General features: G+C 42.8%; 1 protein-coding gene across 1 annotated transcript in view; it reads right to left on the minus strand.

The window, feature by feature from the left end:
- PLG (plasminogen) overlaps nucleotides 1-27,169 on the minus strand; it is a 256,749-nt gene that overhangs the window by 32,747 nt on the left and 196,833 nt on the right. The window contains exons 15-17 of the mRNA XM_033938421.1: nucleotides 19,518-19,592; nucleotides 10,593-10,733; nucleotides 8,450-8,556 (exon numbers count right to left, since the gene is read on the minus strand). Of these exons, the coding sequence (XP_033794312.1) occupies nucleotides 8,450-8,556; nucleotides 10,593-10,733; nucleotides 19,518-19,592 (323 nt within the window). The remainder of the gene's footprint in view (nucleotides 1-8,449; nucleotides 8,557-10,592; nucleotides 10,734-19,517; nucleotides 19,593-27,169) is intronic.

A 27,169-nucleotide genomic window follows, 5' to 3' on the forward strand; every position in this document is an offset into this window, starting at 1 on the left:
GAATGCCGGTGGACATAATATATTTGGACTTCCAAAAAGCATTCGACAAAGTTCCACATGAAAGGCTTCTCAGGAAACTACAAAGCCATGGAATAGAGGGAGATATACAAAGGTGGATAGGCAAATGGTTGGAAAACAGAAAGCAGAGAGTGGGCATAAATGGAAAGTTCTCAGACTGGGAGAAAGTGACTAGTGGTGTGCCCCAGGGCTCAGTACTTGGGCCGATCCTATTTAATATTTATATCAATGACCTGGAAGACGGAATATCCAGTGAGATCATTAAGTTTGCAGACGACACAAAGCTATGCCGGGCAATCAGATCGCAGGAGGATAGCGAGGAACTCCAGAGCGACTTGTATCAGTTAGAGAAATGGGCAGATCAATGGCAGATGAAGTTCAACGTGGAGAAATGCAAAGTAATGCATTTAGGTAGTAAGAATAAGGAATACGAGTATAGAATGTCAGGCGCAACTCTGGGTAAGAGCGAACAAGAAAAGGACCTGGGTGTACTGATAGATAGGACTCTGAAGCCGTCGGCACAATGCGTGGCAGCGGCAAAGAAAGCAAACAGAATGTTAGGCATGATAAAGAAAGGAATCACGAGTAGATCGGAGAAAGTCATAATACCGCTTTATAGAGCAATGGTCAGACCACACTTGGAATACTGTGTCCAACATTGGTCTCCCAACCTAAAGAAGGATATAAAACTGTTGGAGAGGGTGCAGAGACGAGCAACGAAGTTAATAAGAGGTATGGAGAACTTGGAATATGAGGAACGACTCAAGAAACTGGGACTGTTCTCCCTTGAGAAGAGAAGGCTGCGAGGGGACATGATCGAGACGTTCAAAATGCTGAAAGGCATCGATAAAATAGAGCAGGAAAATAAATTATTTACATTGTCCAACGCGACACGGACAAGAGGACATGGTTTGAAGCTAAGGGGGGACAAGTCCAGGACAAATGTCAGGAAGTTCTGTTTTACGCAGCGAGTGGTAGACGCCTGGAATGCTCTCCCAAAGGAGGTTATTAAAGAATCCACTGTGCTGGGATTCAAAGGCAAATTAGATGCACATCTCCTTATGAGAGGCATAGAGGGATATGGGTGACTAAAACTACATCAGGTGTATACCTGACTGGGCCTCCGCGTGTGCGGATCGCCGGACTCGATGGACCATGGGTCTGATCCGGAGATGGCAGTTCTTATGTTCTTATGTTTAAGAAGGAAATCCTTTTTAGCTATGAAACAAGAGGCTATGGAAATTGGTGCAGTCTTTCAATTGATGTACCCATGCAAATGCCTTATTAAATATGCTGGGACTAAATATACTTTATTTGTTCCAGTCCATTTGCAAGCCTTCCTAGACTTGAAGAAAATCTCCAGGGGGTAAAATGGGAAGTAATCGGATTTTTAAGGGGCCAATAAGCCGTTAAGCCCTTTCATTTATTTAACTTTATTGTTTCCTCAAGTATAACTTGGTCCCCAGTAGTTAGCTTTCTCCCCTTTCAATTTATTTGAAATCTAAGAAGAAATATTGGATTCTTATTATGTTGATGTTCTGTGATATATATTGTTATCTTTCGAATTGCCTACACAAGTTGTTTTACTTGTATCTTATTTCAAAAATTATAAATAAATAAAAATAAAAAATAAAAAACAATTTTTGAAATATTATAAATCTTTATATTCTCCAGAGCTTTATTTAAATAAAGAACTTGAAGGTTTAGAGTTCTTGAAGTTAATTAGAGGCCTAAAATTCCCGCACATATAAAAGGAACTCTTGATGTGCCTATATCAATGAAAGAACTACAAGCAGCGTTGAAGTCCCTTAGAGTTGGATCCGCTCCAGGTGGTGATGGGTTCACTGTAGAGTTTTACAAATCATTTCAAATTACCCTATTACCTCATTTATTAAATTTATTTCAGGCTCAACTGATTAAAGGTTGTATTACAGGTACTATGGCAGAATCTTTAACTATGTTTTACCAAAGCCAAATAAAGATCCTACGTTGGTTTCAAATTACAGGCCTATTTCTTTGATTAATGTAGATGGAAAACTTCTGGCTAAGTTATTGGCTTTACGCTTGGCCAAGGCTCTCCATTATATTATCGATATGCACCAAACGGGGGTCGTTGCTCAGAGACAGTCTTCTAATAATACCAGACTGGCTTTTCACATATTAAATCTAACAAAAATTATGCAAGATCCGGCTTTCTCTGTATCCTTGGATGCAGAGAAGGCCTTTGATCGTATGGAATGGACCTTCATGTATCAAGCAATGGATTGGTTTGGTATTGGTTCTTGATTTATACAAATGATTCAAACCTTGTATAGTTGCCTTAATGCAAGATTATATATTAATAATAATTTTTCAGATTGTTTTTGTCTTGGAAGGGGAGTTAGACCAGGGTGTCCATTATCTCCTTTGCTTTTGTACATTGTATTGGAACCATTGCTATTGGCTATTCAACAGGCAAGGGAGATTCAGGGTATTCCTTATGCAGGCCGGGAATACAAGGTCTCTGCTTATGCAGATGACATATTGCTTCATTTGAGGAATCCTGAAACCACCATTTACTGGATCTGATTAATAGATTTGGAAAATTCTCTGGTTACAAAATAAACTGGAGCAAATCAGAGGTTCTTCCACTAAATGTGTTTTGTACACAAGGATTATTTGATGCATTCTCTTTTCTTTGAAAGAAAGAGGACATAAAATATTTAGGTATTTGGATAAAAAGTACACTAGAAGAAACTATGAAAGTAAATGAAAAATCTTTATTGCTGAAGGTCACAGAAATGTGTGAGCATTGGAACCCATTATATCTGTCTTGGTAGGGAGAGTCCAAACAGTTAAGATGATGATTCTGCCTGTGGTTTGTTACCAAATATTATTTTACTATTGTTTTTTCAGGGGTCCTTTTACAAAAAATTAAATAGTATTCTGACTACATTTATTTGGCTGGGGGAAGCAGCAAGAATTGCCTTAATATCTTTACAAAAGCCAATTGTGGAGGATGGGATAAATTTCCCAAATTTTATAGGTACCATCAAGCCTATATAATGCACCAGGGATATATATTGGATCCTCCCTGAGCTCATGGAAAATCTTCCAGACTGGTTATCGTTGGAATTGCAACTCATGTCTCCACTGCAATTGGGTCATGTTCTAAGTATCAAGCTACCTAGATTGTATAAGGACAATGGAATTTTACTAGACACGTGGCAAATTTTAAAATTTATCAATAATATAACACCTATTCCAATCCATAAATCCACATGTCAGTCCCTCTGGCTGAACTCCAAAATTCAAATAGGCGGATTTAAGGTCATCTGGAAACATTGGATGAAGGCAGGTACGTACTTTGGATGATGAAATATCTGATGGTAAGCTGCTTGACTTTTCACGATTGCAACATAAATTTGGTCTTAACAAATCACAAAATTATAGATGGTTGCAGTTGAAGCAGGCCATTCAGGAAGGGTTCCCTGAATGGAAAAATCTTAATAATCAGCATAGTGCCGGTCTTATGTTTTCAGGTGGACTTCCTGGGACACCAGGCTGCTCAGTGGTATAAATTAATATCTGGATTTTTGAATAAGAAACCATAGACTGGTCTACGTGACATTTGGAGCATTGAGATAAAGCATCAAATTACTGTGTTTCAATGGCTACAAATTTGGGCTTGGAGGATGAGATGTACGGAGTCGGCATCTATGAGACAAACTTGGTTTTTTTAGTTACATAGAGCATTTTGGACCCCAGTTCGTTTACAGAGATTAGACAGCTTTAATTCTAATAGATGTTGGCACTGTCATCTCGAAGCTGGGACATTAGATCATTTCATATTCTATTGTCCATTGATACTTAGTTTTTGGAAATCCATTTGGGGCCAAGTGAATAATCTACTGGAAAATCCGGTGGCATTATCATATGACACTATGTTATTTGGTACTTCCATGAGAGCCAAGAGTCAAATCTCTTCTAATAATAATAAACTTTTGCTCATCATGACAGGGGTTGCAATACAGCAAATTATGAAAAATTGGGATCGGCTGAATTATAATTTTTGGTGGAATTCGTTATACCAAATCTTTAAAATGGAGCGGGTAATATTTAGGGATGTTTGGGAGCCATTAACAAAATATTGTACAGAATGAATATTATTTTTTCCCTTTATTCATACACGTCCAGGGTGGAGGGGGGGGGGGGAGGCGATACTTTATGTTTTTTTATGCTTAAGAACAATTGTTTGGTATAAGGGGGGGAGGGTTATTTGATGTGAATTAGACTAGGATGGAATATTAAGTGATGTTAAAGTGTAAAATGATTTTATCTAATGTTACACTTATTGAAAATTTTTAAAATGAATAAAGACTTGTAAAAAAAAAAAAAAAAGATTATCATAAAGGAATGGAAAACAAAGATGAAAATGTTATAATGCCCTTATATAGCTCTATGATACGGCCGGACCTCGAATACTGTGTGTAGTTCTGGTCACCGTATTTCAAAAAAGATATAGTGGAATTAGAAAAGGTAGAGAAGGGTGACGAAAATGTTATAAGGTTTGGGACGACTTCCCAATGAGGGAAGGCTTAAGCGGATAGGTCTACTCACTATTTACCCCAATATTTACCCTTCTCCATTGGGAATATTGACCATTTAAACCCATTCTCTGTTTTTTCCTGTTTTTCAACCATTTCTTAATCCATAATAGGACATTACCTTCTATCCCATGACTTTCCAATTTCCTTAGAAATCTTTCATGAGGTACTTTGTCAAATGCCTTTTGAAAACCTTACTAAACAATATTAGAGAATGACATGGTGGCTATTACCCGCGGCTAGCCATGGGTAACCCGCCAAAACAGTGAGAAAAAAAGTTTTCACTGCAGTTATGGGGACAAAGCCATTCACCTCCCCGTGGAGTGGTGAATGGCCTTATCTATGCAGTTAAGAGAGGGAAAGCGCGGTCACCGATCGCGCTCCCTCCCTCCTTACTAACAATCACTGCCACCGTCCATCTGGGCATCTCCCTTTCTACCTCCCTACCCCTTACCTTCATGGCAGGCGTTTTCTAAATTTTCTTTCTACGAGCAGCCGAGCCTTGAAGTCACACGTGGCTGCCGTAAAGGTCTCCTCTGATGCAACCGGAAACCAGAAGTCGCGTCAGAGGAGATCTTTATGGCAGCCACACACAACTTCAAGGCTCGGCTGCTTGAAGAAAGAAAGTTTAGAAATCGCCCGCCACAAAGGTAAGGGGAAGGGAGAGAGAAAGGGAGGAAAGGTGGGGTGGAGAAGAACAGACGCTGAAGGGAACTGGGGAAGGGAGAGAGGGAGGGAGGGAAGGTGGGGTGGAGATGAACAGATGCTGAAGGGAACTGAGGAAGGTGGGGTGGGGAGGAACAGACACTGAAGGGAATTGGGGAAGGGAGAGAGGGAGGGAAGGTGGGTGGAGAGGAACAGATGCTGAAGTGAAATGGGGAAGAGAGAGATCCCAGACTATGGGGGGAGCGGAGGGAAGAAGATGGGTGCCAGACTATTTATAAACAAAAGCCCTGCCAGCTGAACATCTCTTTCTCTAGTTCAGCAGCCAGAACTTTGATTTATAAAATGACAATTGTACAGAATATTGTTTCTTTTTATACTTTAATAAAATAAGTTCAGTATAAAACTATTCAAGGCTTGTGTACATGGAATCATATGGTTTGCGGGGACGGGGACCGAGCTCATGGTGACGGGAGGGGATGGGGCGGAGACAGGGACAAAGTTTTTTCCCATGTCATTCTCTACACAATATCATCCGTTTCACATGTTCCTTCACCCCTTCAAAGAAATGCAGATTAGTGAGGCAAGATTTCCTTTGATTAAAACCACGTTTGCTTTCTCTCATTAATCCATGTTTACATATATGTTCTGTCATGTTGTTCTTTATAATAGTCTCTACCATTTTGCCCAGCATCGACATCAGTTGAGGACTTCCTCTGAAGGTGGTCAGGGGTCCTTTTTGCCAAACTTGGCAGGCAGCAACTGCATCCCCGAGTCACAAATCCTGCCAGCTCAGTGGCTCAAGGATGCTGCTAGTGACAGATATACTTGGTGGAGGGAAGTTCTGCCCGCCTCTGGAGGAGGTCCTCAGCTGGTGGTGCATTGGGGATCCACATCAGCCATAGCAAGGGTCAGCAAGTATTCAACACTGGAGAAATAAACCCAGAAATGCATTTCCTTTTCTGTTGAACACAGTACGAAGACATCTGCTATATACATTTCCCAAAGCTAACATATCCCCTCCCCACTACTGCACAGCATTTCTTTCTCTCCCCCCTACCCCCATGTGCAACATCTCCCTCTTTTTCTCATTGTCCACCATCTCTCATTCTCTCCCTTGCTGCAAAGGGATTTGGGAAAGAGAGAGAAGGAGGGATACAGGGTACATTTATCCCACCCCTTCCCACTGTTACATCCAACATTTCTCCCTCTCTCAACCCCCAGACCATGTGCAGCATCATTTGCCCCTACCTACCAGCCCTATGCCCAACATTTCTCCTTCTGCCATCCCTCTCCAGCCACATCTCTTCCTCCATTCCCTCCACCACCATGTCTAACATTTCTCCCTCTTGCATCCCTTTCAATCTGTCCCACTGTTCCCACTCCACAACCATATCCAACATTTCTTCCTCTCATCTTTCTCTTCCCCATGCATCTCTATCTCACTCTTCTCCCTCTCTATGCCCAACAATTCTGTTTCTTCCTTTTCCCATGTACACCATCTCTCTTTCCCTATCACTCACACACTCATGTCAAACAATTCTCTTTCTATTCCCTCCCCCACCTCAGCATCTCTTTCTCTCCCACCATCCTATGTCCCAAGTTTATGCCCCCTTCCTCCCTGTCTTGTGTCCCAAGTTCATGCCCCTCTCTTCCTTCTGTGTCCAAATGAGTTCTCTTGTTCCCTTCTGTGTCTCAAGCTTGTGTCCGCCTCCTACCTTCCTTCCTGTGTCCCAAGTTCATGCCCCTCCCAAGTCCCACTGCACTCCTTCCTTTCTTTATCTCATGTTCGTGTCACCTTTCTCTTTTCCTTGTCCCAATGTGCATTCTCCCTCCATCAAGTTTGTACCCCCCTCCCATAAGTATGTACCAGAGCCATCAGGTGGGCCTCCTTCTTCCTGCCTTCCAGCCGCTGTTGCTTCTTGGCAGGACAGCAAGCAGCAGTCACGTGGCTGACCCATAAGCCTTCCCTCTGATGTCAGCTCTGATGGAAGGAAGGCTTCCGGGTCGGCTGCAGATGGTGTGCTGGGAATGTTGAACATGGCTTTGTGGAGGGGCAAGTTAGATACGTTAAATAGATTGTGAGCCCAGGACAGATACGGAAAATACTTGAGTACCTGATTATAAAACCGCTTAGATAAACCTTGCTAGGCGGTATATAAGCATCTAATAAAAACTTGAAGTGACATAGTAACATAGTAGATGATGGCAGATAAAGACCCGAATGGTCCACCCAGTTTGCCCAACCTGATTCAATTAAAATTTTTTCTTCTTAGCTATTTCTGGGCAAGAATCCAAAGCTCTACCTGGTACTGTGCTTATGTTGCAACTGCTGAAGTCTCCGTCAAAGCTCACTCCAGCCCTTCTACACCCTCCCAGCCATTGAAGCCCTCCCTCAGCCCATCCTCAACCAAAAGGCCATATACAGACACATATCGTGCGGAAGGAGGGCAGGAAGAAGGAGGCGCTGAGGTAACACACTTGAGTATCTCAAGATGCCTCCAGCCCTGCTCGATCCCTATGACCCTGGAAGGGGGGGGGGGGAGAGGGGATCCCCACAAACCCTGAGAGGAACCCAGCGGGATCCCTATGTACCCAGGAAGAACCCAGCAGGGTTCCCGTCAGCCCCATTCCCGTGCATCTCTGTAAGCGCAATAACCTTTTAAATATCAATCCTAGTATTAATGCAACATTAAAAATCCTGCACCCTTTCCCCACCAGTGATGCAGCCCTTACCACCTACGCCCTCCCCCTCTACATGTTTGAGAATCACAGTTCTAAGACAAACCTACTCTTATGATCCTACTAAAAACAAATTTTCAGAATACCTACAGTGAGATGAATAAGCTGAAGATATACTTGAACTGGACATTTGAATACAGACTTTTAATCTTTTCAGTTCTTGTCTCTGGGGGGCAGTTTCTTCTCCAAGTGAGTTAGTTCTCTGGTAATACTTATGACTGTTGTTTGTATGGATCTGTATTACCAAATCTCTGTGTTTTTTTGTTTCTGGAGATATACTTATATAGACTGAAGACTCATTGGTTGAAAATTTATCATCTGCATATTTTTGTAGTTCAAAATCTGCCTGAATGCAAGGACCAAAAACTGCTATACAGAAACATAAAACAGGGTAGCTGTTTCTAAACTATATTCCATGCATTTGGGACATGTGGACTCACCATGTGTATCACCCCATCCTGTAACATGGCACTGTAATCTGTCTGGTACGACGTAATCTTGTGGTGGCAAGCAAGCAGGAAGTACTTCATCAGTGATCAGTACTGGGCTAAAACAACAAAGATGTTTTTTCCAAGATTTAATTTACCTTCTTGTCTCCTTTGAGATACACTGGGCCTTATCATAGAAGGATCTTTAATCATTTCTGTGTCTGAGGAACAAACACTCTTAAATACACTTCCCCCTCTGTATTTGCGGAGATAGGGGGATCAAAAAAGACACAAACCACAAATAACCTTACCTGTTCCTATGAAGAAAGTGCCGCGATTTTCTCTGTACATGAAAAACCAAGAATAACCGAAACCGCGGACAACGAAACCGTGAATATGGAGGGGAAGTGTAAAGATCATTTGATCTCATAATTATTAGATGAGCTGCTTAAGGCAGAAGACCTCTTACTGAAATGTTAAAAGTAGCAGCTTTTTTATTCCATTTAGTATGTTTAATGGTGCCCAATATTTACAAAACATTTTCTCTTCTCTTTTACCATCACCATAAATGAGGGTTTCAAATAAATTCTCATCTGAAATGGGGAAGGCTACAGTGAATGGTAAATATGATGCCAAGTAACATGATCCAGTCTTTGCATTCATTGAAATGCCAAGGAGAACATGTTCAAAATGTCCACATTGGGGCAAAATTTACTTATTATCCATAGGCTTTACCCCATGCTTGAAAATGCTTGTATACTTTCATCTAGAGAATTACCATCTGGTTTTTTATATGGAAAACTATCAGGCCAGTTTTCAGTACAACAGTCAGCATAATTTTTTTAAATGCTAACTATGCAGAATTTAAGAAAATATGCATATTCAGTGCCATTAGTTGGACAGCAGCAATACACAGCCTCTATTCTGGCAACAGCAGACATAAACAAATACATGGGTTGTCCAGATATACACTGAATATCACCTTTCTCTGGATAGATTTTAGTCACGCCTAAATTTTACATGAGTGAAAAAAGGGGGTGCAGAAATAGGTAAGTCATGGGCAGATCGAGGGCATTACCTTTAGTTACAAACATAATTATAAAATATGGGCATCCGCACAATGTTTTTATTAGTGCAAATAGTCACCCCTAAATGTAATCATGGTTACCGGGTATAAGTGCTATTCTATACACCGTGTCTAACTTTAAGCATGGCTTATAGAATAGCGCTTTTTTTGGTGCCCATTTTATGGGGTGCCATATATAGAATTTAACCAGCACTATTTTATTCAGGATAATTTTTGTGGGACCTTTTGTGATATCCTTTGTTGTTGGGTTATTTTTGTGTGTGTGTGCCAAACTTGGTATCTAATTTTCAGGCAAGCAGATGACAGCAAATGCTCAATACATCTCCCCACTTAGGCCCAGATTCACTAAGGGCATGTATCGGATCCGATCCGTGAGTGATTCGAACCGTGTCTGGGGGGCTGGTTCACGAATCGCCCTCATGCGATCGGAATCATGCCCCCATTCATGTGTCGAAGAACAGCAAACTTTTTTACTTTTCTTTACTTTTAACTTTTTAGTGAGCCCAGCGAGCCCATGGTTTTAACCCGCGGGTTAAAACCACGGGCTCGCACTGCAAGGGAAGGCCGGGGCAGAAGCAGGGCAGAGCAGGGTCACAGAGCAGGAGAGTTGGGGCAGAGAGAGCTGGAGATTCAGGGCAGAGAGAGCTGGAGAGGCAGGGCAGAGAGAGCTGGAGAGTCAGGGCAGAGAGCAAGAAAGTCGAGACAGAGAGCAGGAGATGCAGTCGGAAACGACGTGAACGACTGGTCCCCAGCAGTCGCTTGTTTGTTGATCGGCCAGCCCAGTTGGTGTTGCAGGGTTTTTTTAGTGAATTGATGCCTGCCTACATTTGAATGCCATTCCCCCTCATTTGCATGCGCAGATCGGAGGATGATCGAGACAGAGGTTAGTGAATCGGGTCAGAGAGAAATTGGGTCGCAAACTAATCGGTACACGATCAGTTTGCTTAATGAATCTAACCCTTAGAGAGTAGCTTGCTGTCCTATATTTAGAGCAATGATCAAATATAAATCAAGATACAATCTGGGTTCCAAAACACCAAAAACTGAAATGTGAACCTGCATTATTACCTGCTCAGTTTCAGGAGGGCAATATCAGCCCTACTGGGTCCCTTGATGAGTTTTACCACGTCTCTAACTTGCTTGGTTGCCTCAGTGGCAGCTTCTCTGTGTATTCCAAGATATACTTTGTAAAAAGAGGGTCTACTTGATCTGAAAAAGGAATGAGGCCACAAGTGAGATCAAAACAACTTCTGTTATCCTTTTTTCACAGAGGTGGAATGCATACTACATTGAAAACTGTTCTTTGTACACTGGATTAGCAAGGGCACCTATATTAAAGTATTTATAAGGCAATTTAGGTGCCTATGTGCTTTTATAAGATAGGCTTCTACCATGACCTCAGATAAGTTTAGTGGTAAATTTGACAGCATAAATATATGTACTATCTTCAACTGCTAAAAAAGCTTACTGCTTAGTGCCGACTATAACTGGTTAACAGTTTAATGATTTTAAAAACCTAGATATTCAATGCTGGTTGCCAGAAATGGCCTGGCATTGAATATCTAGGTTTAATGCCAAAGGTGGACAGCATAAGCACTTTCCCCCACCAACTGGATATCAGATCCCACATGTTTATGTATACGTTTACTAAATTCTTTATATACCGCCTTTCTGTGGTACAAACAAAGTAGTTTACATGTCGCATACAAGTACTTTCTCTGTGCCTAATAAGTTCACAATATAAAGCATGCTTTCTTGTCACCAAATGTAATTGTATGCGTGGGGTAATTTTATAAGCAGCAGCCTAGTAGTAGGCTGAAAGAAGGAATACTGTATACAGTAAATGGCAGAATTTTAGTCATTTACATATGCAAATGATCTCCTGTAACGAAAAAGTATGCAGCATAGGAGAAGATTAGGCAGAGTGTGGGAGGAGCATACAAGTAAGCATGCAAATTATAGAATAGCATAATTTATGCATATGCCAAGTCATAACTAGGCTCAGCATTTACATCAGCTCTAATGCTGGTGTAAGTACTCACATTTTAAAAGTAAGCATGTTTTTAACTACATGTCCTATAACCAGCATCTTTAGCAGTTGTCCTGTTATTGAAATTACCTTCCACATGTGTGCACAACATGGCTTATACAAAAAAATCATTTATAAAGTTACCCCTAAAATGTACTAACTATCACAGATCAGGTGTTAATTTTTAGTGTGTATGCCAAGGTAAAGGATCTGCAGCCAGCAAGCATTGTGGCTGAAAGTAGAAGGTCTTGTCAAGTGATGAAGGAGTTTGGAGGTTGCGTGAGTCCTCTTGAAGACTTTCGAAGTTAAAATGATTACACATTTTGGAACCAACAAGAAAGGACTCAGCAAAGACATGGGTTTCTTAAAAAGTTATGAACTACAAATCTGCACTGCCTGATCATTTTAACACCCCACCCTTCCCCTTCATGGTACCACTGAATTGTATTTTATGATTTATTTAAGTCTTCAGCACACTTATGCTTTGCTTATTCTGTTCAGACCTTAGGAAGGAAGCCTCAGCTTTAATAAATGAGACCACCTTATATTACTATATTTTTGGTGGAGGAGGTAAACTTTATTTATATGTACAAGTGATGACCCTATAAAACAGGATGAAAACAGAGGCTAAACCACAAGCTGTTGCGAATATCATGATGAATTACGAGGTACTGTGGATTATATTAGTGAGATGGTTTTCTGTACATGTTATATTTAAAATCCATAATTGAGATTCACCTTAAGCTGTTATATTATATGTTGTAGGATGTTTAACAGAAAAGAAGCCTTTACCAATCTACGCTCCTGAAGACGCCTATTGGTGAAACACAGAACTGTGTCGGGCTTGGTTGATTTTGATGATCGTGGCATTCAAATGGAGGAATTACAAGGATTATAGGAGACATTTGGACGTATGAAATTTGCATAAAGTGTGGAGTAAACGAGAAAAGGACAGTTTTCTGTTTGTATAAGATCTGTTTGAACTGACACTGCACATGAACTTTTTATATATAAACAAATATCGTTGGGTGGTTATGTATTGATATGGACTGGGAGGGTTTTGGATGAATGAGGCGTAAATGAAATGTGATTTTGTTTGTTAAATTATTGATGAAATTTGCATTTAATGTTGATGAATTACATTTATATAAAACATATGAAGTTTAATAAAATGTTTTAAGCGTTGGTATTTATAACTCTTCTTTTAAATTGTTTATTTAATCATTTTAATACAATAGTCTCATACAGCACACAATTAGCATTAAATATAATTCATAAGCTTAATAGACTAATACGATTAATGCATCTTATCACTACTACAATTAAAACAATCCCATTCTCTATCTTACCCACCCAGGAGACCTGGTTCCAAAACCATAGGAATAGGATAATTCTTTCATAGAGCTTCTTTTTCCATTTCAATATATCTCTCCCATATATCATTAAATTTTGCCCATTGATTGGTTAAAAGGGCCGAGAGTCTATATTTTTCACACACTATTCCTAAACGTTCCCTCACATCTCTTAAAGTGGGTACATTTAGCATACGCCATTGCTGAGCTACTGTCAATCTAGCAGCTGTGAAAGCCAAATCCAAAAGTTTAGATTGATAAAGTGTTAAACCTTCTGTTCTTACTCCTAATAATGCCCTTTCAGCATTCAACTTAACTGGCGTCTACTTATATACACTTCTCCCTCCTCATTTGTGGTTTCTGCACTCGCGATTTCACATAATTGCAATTTTTTTGGGGGGGGGGAGGGGGAAACCCCCCCATATTTTTGCTTTCTCCCGGCATCCTGCTCTTACCTGGTAGTCTAGCGGGCTTTCGGGGCAGGAGCGATCTTCCTACGCTCCTGCCCCGTGTAGATCGCCAATAGGAAATGGCTGCTGTGAGCTCCCGCCATAGTCTCGAGAGACTACGGGAACTCACGGCAGCCATTTCCTATTAGCGATCTGCACGGGGCAGGAGTGTAGGAAGATCGCTCCTGCCCCCGAAAGCCCGCTAGACCACCAGGTACGACCAGGATGCCAGGGGGAAGGCGGCAGGGAGGCGGGGTGGGTCAGAGCCGGATGTTTGCAGTTTTTCGCCATTCGCGGTCCAGCTCTGCCCCTATCCCCTGCGAATAACGAGGGAGATGTGTACTCAAATACTTGCTCCCAAAACTTCTGGACCCTTTGAAATTCCCACCACATATGTTAAAATGTACCTCTGTCACCACATCCTTTCCAACAAGTAGTATAACTCTGCTTGGTACATTTACTAATTAAAACCGGGATAGTGTACCAACATACTAGGAGTTTAATAGCATTTTCCACCAAGGTGCTAGCCCAAGCTGTCTGAAAAAGATGTGATACGTTAGATAGATTGTGAGCCCACCGGGACAGATAGGGAAAATGCTTGAGTACCTGACTGTAAAAACCGCTTAGATAATCTTGATAGGCGGTATATAAAAAACTTAATGAACTTGAAACACCCCACTCATCTATGGACCAATCCTTCCCCAAATCTTTTTCCCATGCTTCCATATATGATGTTTTAGTTACTTTATCTTCATATATAATTTTATATAACCAAGAGACACATCCTTTTACTACTGGTTCTTCTAACCTTTTTTCAAATTCAGATTTCTTTAAAATTCCATTATTCTTCGCCTTATATGTCAATATATAGTTTTTTATCTATAGATAAGGGAAAAGAGCTCTCGCTTCTAATTGATATTGATCCTGAATATCTGTAAAAGCTTTTACTTCCCCTTCTTCAACTAGTTGACCAAAACATGCTAACCCCTTTTGTCTCCCACTTCTAAAAATTCCCCCCTCCCTACCTGGTATAAAATCTTGTGCATATAATATAGAGGAGAAAAAGATATCTTTTTCTCTACCTAAAAGTATTTTCCTAACACTTTTCCAGGTTTTCAGAGAACATTTACTAAAGGGATTATTTATATTTGTTAAGTCTTTTTCTCCCACCCATCTCTCTCCCATCTAGCTTGCTTGTTCTACTTTTACCCAAAGCTTAGAAGGAGAAGAATGCCATTCAACTATTGCTCTCAACTGTGCTGCTTTATAGTAATTCTCCAGAGAAGGTAGACCTAGTCCTCCTTCCGCCTTAGACTTAAACATTGCCTGCCTTCCGACCCTTGGCCGCTTTCCTCCCCATATAAATCTCAATATCATATTATTCCATTTTTGAAAAAACTGTTTTGGGATTTCTATCGGTAGTACTTGGAATAAATAAAGAAACCTAGGGAGAATCATCATCTTTACCACTTCCATACGTCCTAACCAGGAAATGAACAACTTATTCCACTTATCTAGATCTTTCTGAATGTCTTTTACCAATGGTATAGAATTTTGCTGGAACAAAAGTGTCCAATCTGCTCCCAAAGTTATTCCCAGATATCGAATAGGACCCTTTACCCATCTCAGGGATACTGATCTTTGTAATTCCATAATCCTCTCTGTTGATGCTGAGATATTCATCACTTCAGTCTTATTTAAGTTAGCTTTAAACCCTGATAGTTGGCCATATTCACTCATAATATCTTTAAGGGTAATTAGAGTCTTCTCTGATGCCTCAGCAAAAGCTAATATGACAGCTTTTTCTCTTCACCCGCCACCCTCTGGCCTTTTACCTGTTGAGATTGTCTGATTTTCTGTGCTAAGGGCTCAATGATTAAAAATCAATGGGGACAAATGGCAACCCTGCCTTGTCCCTCTTTGGAGTTCGAATGTAGTGGAATAAATTCCATTTATTTTAATGCATGCTAATGGGTTATTATATAGTGTAAATATCCAATCCCTATACCTTTTCCCAGGGCCCATATGCCCCAAGACTGCATCCATAAACCTCCATTCAACTCAGTCAAAAGCTTTTTCAGCATCGACCGAGACTGCCACCTATCTTGTTCTTTCCCTTTTAGCCCTCCATATCAAATCTAACACCTTTCTAATCCCATCAGATGCTTGTCTCCCGGTAATAAAGCCTACCTGATCCGAATGGATAAGTGACAGCATATATAATGACAATCTATTAGAAAGGACTCTAGCCATGATTTTTGTATCTATTCCCAACAAGGAAATGGGTCTATAGCTAGCACAGTATGTGTTATCTTTTCCTGTTTTAGGTATTATTGTTATTCCCAACAGTCTCACAAAATATGGCAGTTGTTCTCTATCTTTTAAATTGTTAAATAATTTTGCTAAAAGAGGAGTTACATAGGATATAAACTTTTTATAAAACATTCCTGTGAATCCATCCATTCTTGAAGACTTGTCCGATTTAATTTGATGTATTAATCCTCCAATCTCATCCTCAGTTATATCTTCTTCTAATCTTTGGGCCTCTGAATCTTGAAGCTTATTTAATTCTGAGACAAGTATTGCGTCAGGGATATTTCCTGACTCTGATACTCTAATGTATATAGTTTCTTATAAAATTCCACAAACCTATCATGGATCTCCTTCTCTTTTGACAGTAGATCACCGTGTTCGGATTGTATGCCTGTAATATTACCTTGCTGATGTTGTACTTTAATGTGATGTGCTGATTCCCAGGCCTATATTGAACTGAATGGCTTCATCTTCCATTTTTCCTAAAGATATATGAATTTATTTTATTTGGGTCCTAATCGGTTCCCCACCAATCCACTTTTTATGTTTTATTACTAATCCCATCAATTTTTCTCTTAATCTTTTTTTCCTCCTTTTCACAGATCTTTTGCTTATAAGAAGCTATAGAAATCAACTCTCCCCTTAAGACAGTTTTTAAAGATTCCCAATCAAAGTACTGTTGTTATCCAAAAAATTTCTGATAGATTGTTCTATTTTCTGGACTACCTTAGGATCTTTTAATAGAGTATCGTTTAATTTCCAATATCGTGTCCCTATTTTAGTATATCCCCATGCTATGTCCACCCATAATGGGGCATGGTCTGCCCAACTGGTTTCCTCTATTTTTGTATCTATTAACTTACCTCCTAAGGATTTATCCACTCAAATCATATCAATACGGGAGTACACTCTATGTGGGGAAGAATAGTAAGTATAATTCTTCCTAACATATGTATGTTCTGCCATCCATCCAATAAATTTAATACTTCCAGAAATCTTTTTAATTGTTTCCTATCCTTTTTAGTACTTGTAGTATCCCAATGAGGGTCCGAGACCAAATTAAAATCCCCTCCTGCTAATAATAATCCTTCTTGGTTTTTTGTTTTTTTAAATTATACTCAAAAGATCTTCAAAAAATTTCCCTTGATTAAGATTAGGTGAATAAAAGTTCACCAAAGTCACCTTTACCCCATTCAGTTCACCCACCCAAATGATCCATCTGCCTTCATCATCTCTCCATTCCTCCTTTGTCAGAACTTTTAATTTTTTTTCAAATAGTATTCCCACCCCTGTTTTCTTTTTCTCCTTTTTATTAGAAGCCCAAACTCTCACCGGATAGTCTTTAAAATGGATCATCTTTTCTCCCAGTTTTTGTAAATGCGTTTCTTGTACATAGCATATATCCAATTTCAACCTTCTCATCTCATTTAAGAGCAACTGGCGTTTTCGAGGTATATTAAGTCCATTCACATTTAGACTTCCTAATCTTATCTTACTTTCATACATTCTTTCAAACTCCATTCAGTTTTTTTCTAGCGTTCCTAGGTTTACAGATCTTATCATTTTTTCCCCAGGTCCCTTTGCTCCCCCAATCAAACCTAAAAAGAAAACTAATTTACCCTCCACCCCTTCTCTCTTCTCCCCCCTTCCCCTTCCTCCTCCAAATCTCTCTCTTCTGTCTCTGGTCAGTAGGACTGAGTGCCAGATCCATTTCTAGACATCAGAGTCGAAGAAAGTTAACCTTAACCTGGCTCTCAACAACTTTCTTAAAAATCTACTCCCTTGCAGCCTCTTATCTTTATTTTGTCTAACAGTTATTTTAAAAACCCACAAATATTAGTATCAAAAATTATTCTCATTGTGTCAGTAATCTCTTTTTTTGTTTTGCTCTATGCTATCTCTGACTTGGCGGTTCCATAGGTGGAGGTTGTGATGGTTCCTTTTGGTGTTTTTCTCCCTCAGTAGTCCAGAGTTTGGCTTGTATAAGTAGCTGTTGGGCTTCTAGAGCTGATGCAACTTTATGTAGCTTGCCTTCTAGCATAAAAGAAATCCCAAATGGATAATGCCATTTGTAGCGAATATTATTCTGTTGCAAACATCTGGTTACTTCACGGCAATCTCGTTGTCGTTTCAGAGTCGCTGAAGAGATATCTGCAAACAGTTCCACTTTTGCGTTATTCCATATCAAATGGCCACTTTTCCAAGATGCTTGAAGAACTCTCTCTTTTTGTGGGTATCTTATGAAGCAGACTATTATATCCCTTGGTCTCTCCGATTTGCGTGGGCCCAGAGCTCAATGTATCCGTTTGAATTCTATAGCTGGAAGTTCTGCATTTGGGTTTTCTGTTTGTAAAAACTTATGGCATATAGACTGTATGAAGGTTATTGGGTCTTTAAGGTCTTCCATTTCAGGGATTCCTCAGAATCTCAGGTTATTTCGCCTTGATCTGTTTTCTCCATCTTTGACTTTAAGGAGTAACTCTTCTACTGATAGGTCTATTTGTTTGCAGTGTTGTTGAATTTCCGTTATCTCCTGTTCATGCGAAATAACCCGCTCTTCAAATTCTTGGAGGCTCCGACTCATATCGTCTATTTTTTTTGTGAAGGCCATCAATATTTATTTTAATGTCTGAAGTAAAGACTGCTAATGAAAGCTTCATATCGGCCATTCATTGTTGTAAGTCCCCCTGCTGAATCTGCTGAGGGAAATTCTAATGACTAAAGTTTCTTTTCCAAGTATAGTTGCCTCCTCTTCTTCCTCTCCGACATCAAAATTGAAGTTGGGAAGAAGGCAAGAAGCAGCGGCGGCGGCCCAGGGTTTGAATCAGCACAGCAGGAAGGGAAAGTGATCGCCTGTCCTGGTGTCCCCGCGCACAGCTTCGGGACTCTGTCCCTGAAAATGAGACATTTTGGTGTCCCGAAGCGGTGGGTCGGGACAACGGGACGGTCGGTCCAAAAATGGGACTGTCCCGTTGAAAACGGGACATATGGACACCTTAGGCATGATAGATCCCTGGTCTGACCCAACAGAGGCACTGCTTATGTTCTTATGACTCTCTGCCCCCTAAATGATGGTCCCATCACACTAAAAAATCAGGATGAAAAAATATTTATATATCATTTTGAGTTCTTTCTGAATAGTGCAGGTTGTTTTGAAATCATTATATAGCTTTAGAGGATTTTGTGATATTCAAGCCTTCACTTCCTTTAAGACAAAAATTATACTACTTTATAAAAATAGCACAGGAACTTATGCGCCTTTATAAAACAGGCTCCTACAATAATCTCCAATATTGCATAAATGCTCTTGCATTAATTTGCAGCTGCTTCAAAATATATGTAATTGTATGCATTCACTCTATGGGGATAATCTTGAAAGGGTGATAAAAGATAGGTGCACAAATCTGAGCTCTAAGCTAATATTCTAAAATGGCAAATTTGGACACCAAATCCATTGTAGAATATCAGCTTAGATTTAATATTCTATAACGAGACTGCCGCTAGAAGTCATAGCAGCCATTTTCATTGCTGAAAAAGCATGGGCAGGAGCGAGTGGGAATTGCTCCTGCCCCAACGTGCTGCTAGCCCACCAGGGAAATAAGGTAGGCCTTGGATCCTTCCTCTGAGTCTGGGAGGGAGGGTGGTGGTATATGTTTGGGGAGGGGGCACGGCAGTCCATGAATATAGTGACGTGAATGGGGAATATTGGTTGCAATTGATACAACCACAGATATGCAAATTTGCGTATCACAAACACATGGATAACGAGAATGAACTGTATGCGTGTACCTCACATCTTCCCACATTGATTAAACAGAAATACAAATCCAATGCCGACAAGCTAACTTACTTTGCCAAGCAATGATCAGCAGTGAGAACCCACTCTGGTGCTATCAAAGTGCCTCCACAAAAGTGCACACCTGAACTGGAAGAGAAAAAGATCAGATTCAGAAGATTGCAGTGTTTTAAGCTATGCGCCAATTTTGGACTTGCTCTGTGTCTCTATCACCTTCTTGCAGTCTTCATAAGAAAATGTGTTCTTTCATTCTCACTAATACATCAACTTGAAATTGCTGGAAAGAGAGTGAGTTCAGTAACATCAGGCTTCACACTTCCTCAACAAAATCTATTCATGCACTTTAGATATTCTAATACATTTGTACTGGTGTTCATTCCTTGCCTGAGATATTGGTAAGTTTTCAATAAAAAAAAAAGAGTGACTGGTAATACCGTTATCATAAAATATGTTGCAAACCACTCCCAGGGGAGATAAAGCGGATTGGTTTTAAGATTTACGCATGCATCATCAACTCACTGGTACTAAACAGTATAACATTATAAGAAAAGATATGTATCAGTAATGATTTCTTCTGTATACTATGAACTTTTAAAATAATGCCATTGTGCAGTAATAGAAAGTGTGCAGGGATCAGCTCTTGTTTCCTAGACCTAGTCCTTGTTTATTGATATGTCTATCCATTTGTAATTTGTTAATTCGTTTGTGCTTGTTCCCTCCCCTCTCATATACAGTCAAACCTCGATTTGCGAGTAACCCAATTTGTGAGTGTTTTGCAAGACGAGCAAAACATTCTCGCAAAACGTGTCTCGCAAACCGAGTGTTGACTCGATTTGCGAGCACCCCCCCCCCCCCCCGATAACCGGCATCGCTCCCCCCTGCTTGAACCAGCACCCCCTGCCGGAACAACTTAAACTTACCCCCCTTCTGGCACCGGCACGCAGCCCACAGGACGTGCCGGTGCCACTAGAAGATCTTTCCTGCTTCTGCCGGCCTTGAGCATGCTCAAGGATTTCTAATTCTCCCTCTCGCCGAGATTCTCGTAGATCTCCACAGCCATCTGACAGACGGGCCGCAAGAGATCCTCCATCCCTCAGCAGAACTCAGCCAACTGCCAAACTCCGTTCTGAAAAGAAGCGGCAGCAGCACTGAACAGGATACTTTGTTGCCTTTCCCGAGGCCTTCCCTTTGCTGCCGCGTAATTAATAACAGTGTTGCCGCTGCTTCTTTTCAGAACGGAGGTAATGTTGTGGCCTCGCAGTAGGAGGGTCATTGGGATTCTACTGCACATGGAGGATGGGAGGGAGAGATGGAAAGGTGCTGTGCAGGGAGATGAGTTGGCAGGGTCATTAGGATTCTGCTGCATGTGGGGGATAGAAGGGAGAGATGGAAAGGTGCTTAGGGGGATGGGTTGGCGGGGTTTCGGGGTTCTTCTGCACGTGTGTCACTGTCTTCCATCGTCCCCAGATGGGATCGTCTGGTTGTAGGAAAATAATCTCAGGGCTCCCACTGATTCTGCATTATGGTAAGTTGTATAATTTCTATTATGATATTATAACTTAACTAGTCTTTAAGCCCGTTACATTAACGGGTGCTAGAATATATGTCTGTCTGTCTTTCTTTCTTTCTGTCTCTCTCCCTGCCCTTGTGTCTTTCTTCTTTTCTTTCTGTCTCTCTCCCTCCTACTATTTGTCTTTCTTTCTATCTGTCTCTCTTCCTGCCCCCCTATGCAGCATTTATCTCCCCCCTCCACTTTCCTGTACAGTAGCCAAGGAGTGACAGCTTTTAAGGTGCTGGGTCCATGAGTAGCACCTTATGCCTGGCCTTGTAAAGACCCCAATTAAGTTTTCTGTGAAATATGATAATTTAATATACTGTCTTCCACCATAGTTTCAAGGTAATTTACAATAAAACAACTGTTTTCAAATATATAAGAACAATAACAAAAAAAAAATCAGACCCCCCTCTCATCTTTTTTTATTCTCCTCCCTTATGTTTATTATGGTCTGCTGGAAGAACCTGTATTTCATTCATGTATTTTCCTTTTGATCTGATGCCTTCGATCTTATTTTTTTCTTGGAAAAGCAAGTCCTGTGTGTTTAACTTGTCATTATTGCTAATGTAATAAAAATTTTTAAAAAACAATCGGATCCCCGAGTCCTTCGTACCCTGAGCCAGAGCCAATGCAGCAACCCAGAAGAAATGGCATCCTTGAAAGGTCTCTGGCCCAGCCCGAGGGCCCCACCGTGGATCAGGCATTGAGAGACCATCCCCCCCATTCGCATTCCAGTTACCTGAGCTGCTGCTGGTCCCCTTTCAGGGAAAGCCACGCCGTCCATCACCTCACGCAGCATGAGCAGAGGGGCGGAAGGTCCCTCGCAGCGCTGGGGTGGGCGGGGCTGCGCACGAGCCTCTCCCGCGCTGGCCGCAGCGGTTAAAGGCTCGCACTGGACACAGCCGTTGCTCGGGGGTGCCTGGAATTCCCGCACAGAACGAAGAGCTTCAGGAGACGCTTGCTCAAGGGAAACCGTGGGTGAGTGGGAGGCGGCGCCACTCCCCCCTTTGAGGAGGTAAGCCCAGCCATCCCCGCTACCAGGTGCCCGGCACGCTTCACAGTCGCTGCAAAGGTGGTTCTCTTTGCAGGGGCGGGGCGAATGAAGGTGGCTAAAAACCATGGGGCGGGCACTGATACCATTAGAGCCGTTGTGGCGTGTTGTTTTAAAATAAACTCCACGAGGTGGAGAGCAGGCAGGCCACTGGCACAGCTAGGCGTGCATACATACTCCTACCTGCAAGAGACCTACAGCTCACGGAAAACCAGCGCACGCAGGTGGGAGTTCGCATGCACAGCTAGAGCTTTATTATATTAGATAATAATAATAGAAATGTAATGTATATTGTATATAAAACTGCCCTACGAACCTGCCCCAAATCCTCCCTCCCCGGTCCCTTGAAAAATTTGCTTCTATAAAAGCGGTCCTTGGTGTCAAAAAGGTTGGGGACCACTGCTTTACTAGACAGCCAGCTTAACAAGCAGTCCAACATCTACAAAGATGACTCTGATTTCCCTGAATTTCAACTGTTTATTGCAACATAAGTCTGAACAGTTTACATGAAAACTAGAAGTCTTTTGGCCCTCGACTGGATATTCACAGTTACTGACAAGCTGACAACAGTGAAGAGAGGAAGATATGGAGTGCCTGAAGAATGAGCTGATTTATTGTAAAAGTAGAACTACTTAGGGAATAAACTGAGGCTTAAAAGATTGGACAAAAGAAAGTTTGATGGGCTTGAAAGGTGAAAAAAAGGTCCACTTTCCAATGAAGGAGAAGGGCTAGGGATACCAATAGTCCGGGAAAACCTGGACATGTTCTCTTTTTAGAGGACTGTCCGGGTGCCCGGATGTTGTTTTTTTTTTAATGGGGAAGTCTGTTCGGGTTAAGTCAGCTCTCCCGACTCCTCTACTTACCTCCTCCCTGGGTCTGGCCACTATAATTTAATCTTTGGGCAGCCAGCACCAGTAACGAGGTCAGCCTGTTGCCGCTGGCCTGCCCCATAAGCTGCCTCTCTGCAGGTCCCATCTACAGGAAGTTGCTGCAGAGAGGCGACTTTCGGGGCAGGCCGGCGGTAGCAGGCTTACCTCATTGCTGCTGTCAGCTGTCCGAAGATTCAATCACAATGGCCGGGCCCGGGGAGAAGGTAAGTGGGGGAGTCGGGAGCTAGAAACATCATGAGATGAAACAATATTGGAGGAGAGGAGGGTGTTAGAGAAACAGCGTGGAGGGGGGGCTGGAGAAACAACATGGATGGAGAAAGAGAAGGATAGAGGGAGGCTGGAGAAACAGCATGGTGGAAAGGAGGGAGAACTAGTTAAATAGCATGGATAGATGGAGGGAGGGAGGGGATCTGGAGAAACAGTATAGATAGATGGAAGGAGGGAGGGGGTTTGGAGAAAAAGTATAAGAACATAAGAATAACCTTACTGGGTCAGACCAATGTTCCATCAAGCCCAGTAGCCCATTCTTACGGTACTAGACCTGACCAAAACCCAAGGAGTAGCAACATTTCATGTTACGGATTCACTGGAAGCAGTGGCTTCCCCCATGTCTTTCTCAATAACAGACTATGGACTTTCCCTCTAGGAAGTTGTCCAAACCTTTCTTAAAACCAGTTACGCTATCCGCTCTTGCCACATCCTCTGGCAATGCGCTCCAGAGCTTAACTATACTCTGAGTAAAAACATATTTCCTCCTATTGGTTTTAAAGTATTTCCCAGTAACTTCATTGAGTGTCCCCTAGTCTTTATAATTTTTGACAGAGTAAAAAGTCAATCCACTTGTACCCATTCTATTCCACTCAGGATTTTGTAGACTTTAAGCATTGAGGGAGGCTGGAGAAAACAGCATGGAGGGAGGGCTGGAGAAGCATTATGGAAAGGAGAGAGTGCTGGAGAAAACAGCATGGCGTAGGGTAGTGCTGGATGGAAAGGGAGAGAGAAACAGCAGGAAAGGAGATGGGGGGAGTTGGAAGGAGAAAGAGAAAGAAAGAAGCACCCACAGGACAAGGGGTTTGAAAGGAGGGAGAGAGAGAAGCACCCATGGTGGAGGAGGGTTATAGGAAGGGAGAGAGAGAGAAGCACTAAGAGGATGGGAGGAGGAACCAAGGAATGGGTGGAGTATGGGTGTGGTCATGTATCCTCTTTTTTTTGTCTTCACAAATATGGTAACCCAAAGAAGGGCAGATTAGTGTTGCATGCTCTAAATCAAAGTGGTGATTCTGCCTTGTAGGGAGGTAGTAACAAAAAATCCATAAGACTAGAGGGCAAGAGAAGGGTTCAATAAGACCAGTGCCTATCACTAAGAGCACTAGTGCACGCATCTACCAGGACTTCAGTGTTCAGAGGAAGAGGGTCACATGCAGAGGCTGACCTATCAGACTGCAGAATACAAGGACAATCAAGAAGTGGCAGCAGCACAAAATATTTAGAACTAGAATATAAATAGACAAATGCAGAACACAGACTGAAGAGCTTTATAAATGTTTTTCATGATCCACAAGGTCTCTAGATGACATAAGCTGACCCTTAGGACATTTGAAGAATTGCACTCAGGCTCCAGGTATACCTACGGTGACCATACGTTCCGTTTTGAACGGGACCATCCCGTTTTTAGATCCCCTGTCCCGTTGTCCCCACTAGTGCTGCCCGATTCAGGGAAAAAAAATTTTTTGATTTGATTCGATTCAGCCTATTGAATTGGTTTTTCGATTCGATTCGATTTTCCTGCCTAATTGGGTGTTTTTTTCAAACATCCTGGTGGGTTTATTTTATAGCCTCTTCACCCCCTTTGCCTTCTCCTAACCACACTGGCACTGTGGTGTAAACAAAATAAACAAACAAAAAAGACTTTTCCTCTCTCTGTTAAATCCTAGCTCACGTTTGTAGTCTAACACCAGCTCTGGCAGAATACACGTTTCAAATCTGAAATATTGTAATCACAAAACAGAAAATAAAATTAGTTTTTCTACCTTTTGTTGTCTGGTCATTATTCAAATCTTGTTGGTCCCAGGCTCTGGTTATCTTCTGATAACTTGCTTACCAGGGTCTCCTTCTTTCTCCATGCTAACCATCCATCTGCCATCTCTGTCCTCCCCTTCCGTTTCCCTTCCCTCCCCAGGAGGTCTGGCATCTTTCCTTTTTTTGTCTCCCTCCCCAGATCCACCTTTTCTTAACTACCCTTTAATCCAGCATCTCTCCCTCCTTCCCCATCACCCCAGGGTCCCTTTCTTTTCCCAACTACCCTCCTATTCAGTATTTCTATCCTCCTCTCCACACCATCCTTTGTGTCCAACTTCTCTCCCTTTCTGTTCCTTCCCTCCCTAAATCCCATTGTCCATCATCTTTCTCTCTCTCCTCTATTTTTAGACCCATTATTTCTTCTCCCCCAAAGTCTAGCATAGGCATGTCTCTTTGAACCTTCCTTCCCTCCCTCCCTCCCTCCGTGTACTTCTACGCCAGGGCCCCCTCCCCTGAAGGCCTGCACCTCCCCCTGAAGGCCTGCACCCCACCCCTGAAGGCCTGTCCCCCCATCCCTGAAGGCCTCCCCCCCTTGAAGGCTTGCTCCCCCTTAAAGGCCTGCCTGTCCCCCCTGAAGGCCTATGCCACCATCCCTGACCTGTCCCCCCTTTGAAGGTAAGGCCTGTACCCTCCCTTAAAGGCCTGTACCCCCTTTGAAGGCCTGTTCCCCCCTTAAAGGCCTGCACCCCCCAAGACCTGTCCCCCTGAAGGCCTGTCCCACCCCCCACTCCGAAGGACTATGCACCCCCCCGGGAAGGCCTCCATGTTCCCCCTAGCCTCCCCGCACCGTTTACCTTATAGGTGCAGCCTGCAATGAAGATCACGGTTATAGCGTCTTTGTAAACTGCTTTGAGCTGTTTCCTCTGCTGCAGTCCCGCCCCTCCTCTGACGTCAGAGGCAGGATCGCGATGGAGGAAACAGCTCAAAGCAGTTTGCAAAGATGCTATAATCGCGATCTTCTCTGCAGGCTGCACCTATAAGGTAAACGGTGCGGAGAAGCCAGGGTGGGAAACTAGGAAGGGGGGGGAAAGCCGGACAGCAGCACTTCCTGACTGACCCTCCCTCCTCGCCCTCTAAAGCAGGTGCGGCAGCGGCCAGCCAGCAAGAGCAGCACTGCCGCTCCTGCTTTAAGGGGGCGAGGATCCGAATCGGGAAGACGATTTTTTTTTGTTTTAAATCGATTCGAATCAATTCACCCGAAGTGAATCGGTGAACCGATTCGAATCGTGAATCAGGCAGCACTAGTCCCCACACACAGCTTCGGGACGCCAAAATGTCCTGTTTTCAGGGACAGCATCCCGAAGCTGTGCGCAGGGACAACAGGACAGGCGATCCTTTCCTCTCTCTCCCTGCCGCGCCAAAGCTAGCCTCCCTCCTTCCCTCCCTCTAGCGCCTGATTCAACCTCCCCCTCAGTCTGCCGCTGCTTGCCGCCCAGAAGCCTTCTTCCCGACATCAATTCTGACGTCGGAGAGGAAGTTCTGAGCCAGCCAGGCAGCGATTGGCTGGCCCGGAACTTCCTCTCCGACATCAGAATTGACATCGGGGGGAGTGGAGGTTGAGAGAAGACTTGTAGGCCTGGCGCTTGTACAGTGCAGTCGCTGCATGCGCCTTGATGTTGCTGGGTCAGGGAAGCAGGGTGCGTGGGGGCAGGGGAAGCTGGGTGGCTTGACTTGGGGGGCAGAGGAAGCAGGGTGTGTCAGGAAAGCAGGGTGGTTTGGCTTGTCAGGGGGAAGGGGAAGCAGGGTGCGTCGGGGAAGCAGGCTGGCTTGGCTTGTCGGGGGCAGGGGAAGCAGGGTGCGTCGGGGAGCAGGGTGGCTTGGCTTGTGGGGGACAGGGGAAGCAGGGTGTGTCGGGGAGCAGGGTGTCTTGGCTTGTCAGAGGGCAGGGGAAGCAGGGTGCATTGGGGAAGCAGGCTAGCTTGGCTTGGGGGCAGGGAAAGCAGGATAGCTTGGCTTGGCTTGTCAGGGCAGGGGAAGCAGGGTGGCTTGGCATGTGGGGAGCAGGGGAAGCAGGGTGCATTGGGGAAGCAGGCTGGCTTGGCTTGTCGGGGGCAGGGAAAGCAGGGTAGCTTGACTTGGCTTTTCGAGGGGCAGGGGAAGCAGGGTGGCTTGGCTTGTCGGGGGGGGCAGG

Source organism: Geotrypetes seraphini, chromosome 3 (assembly GCF_902459505.1).
Source record: "Geotrypetes seraphini chromosome 3, aGeoSer1.1, whole genome shotgun sequence".
NCBI classification, from domain to species: domain Eukaryota; kingdom Metazoa; phylum Chordata; class Amphibia; order Gymnophiona; family Dermophiidae; genus Geotrypetes; species Geotrypetes seraphini.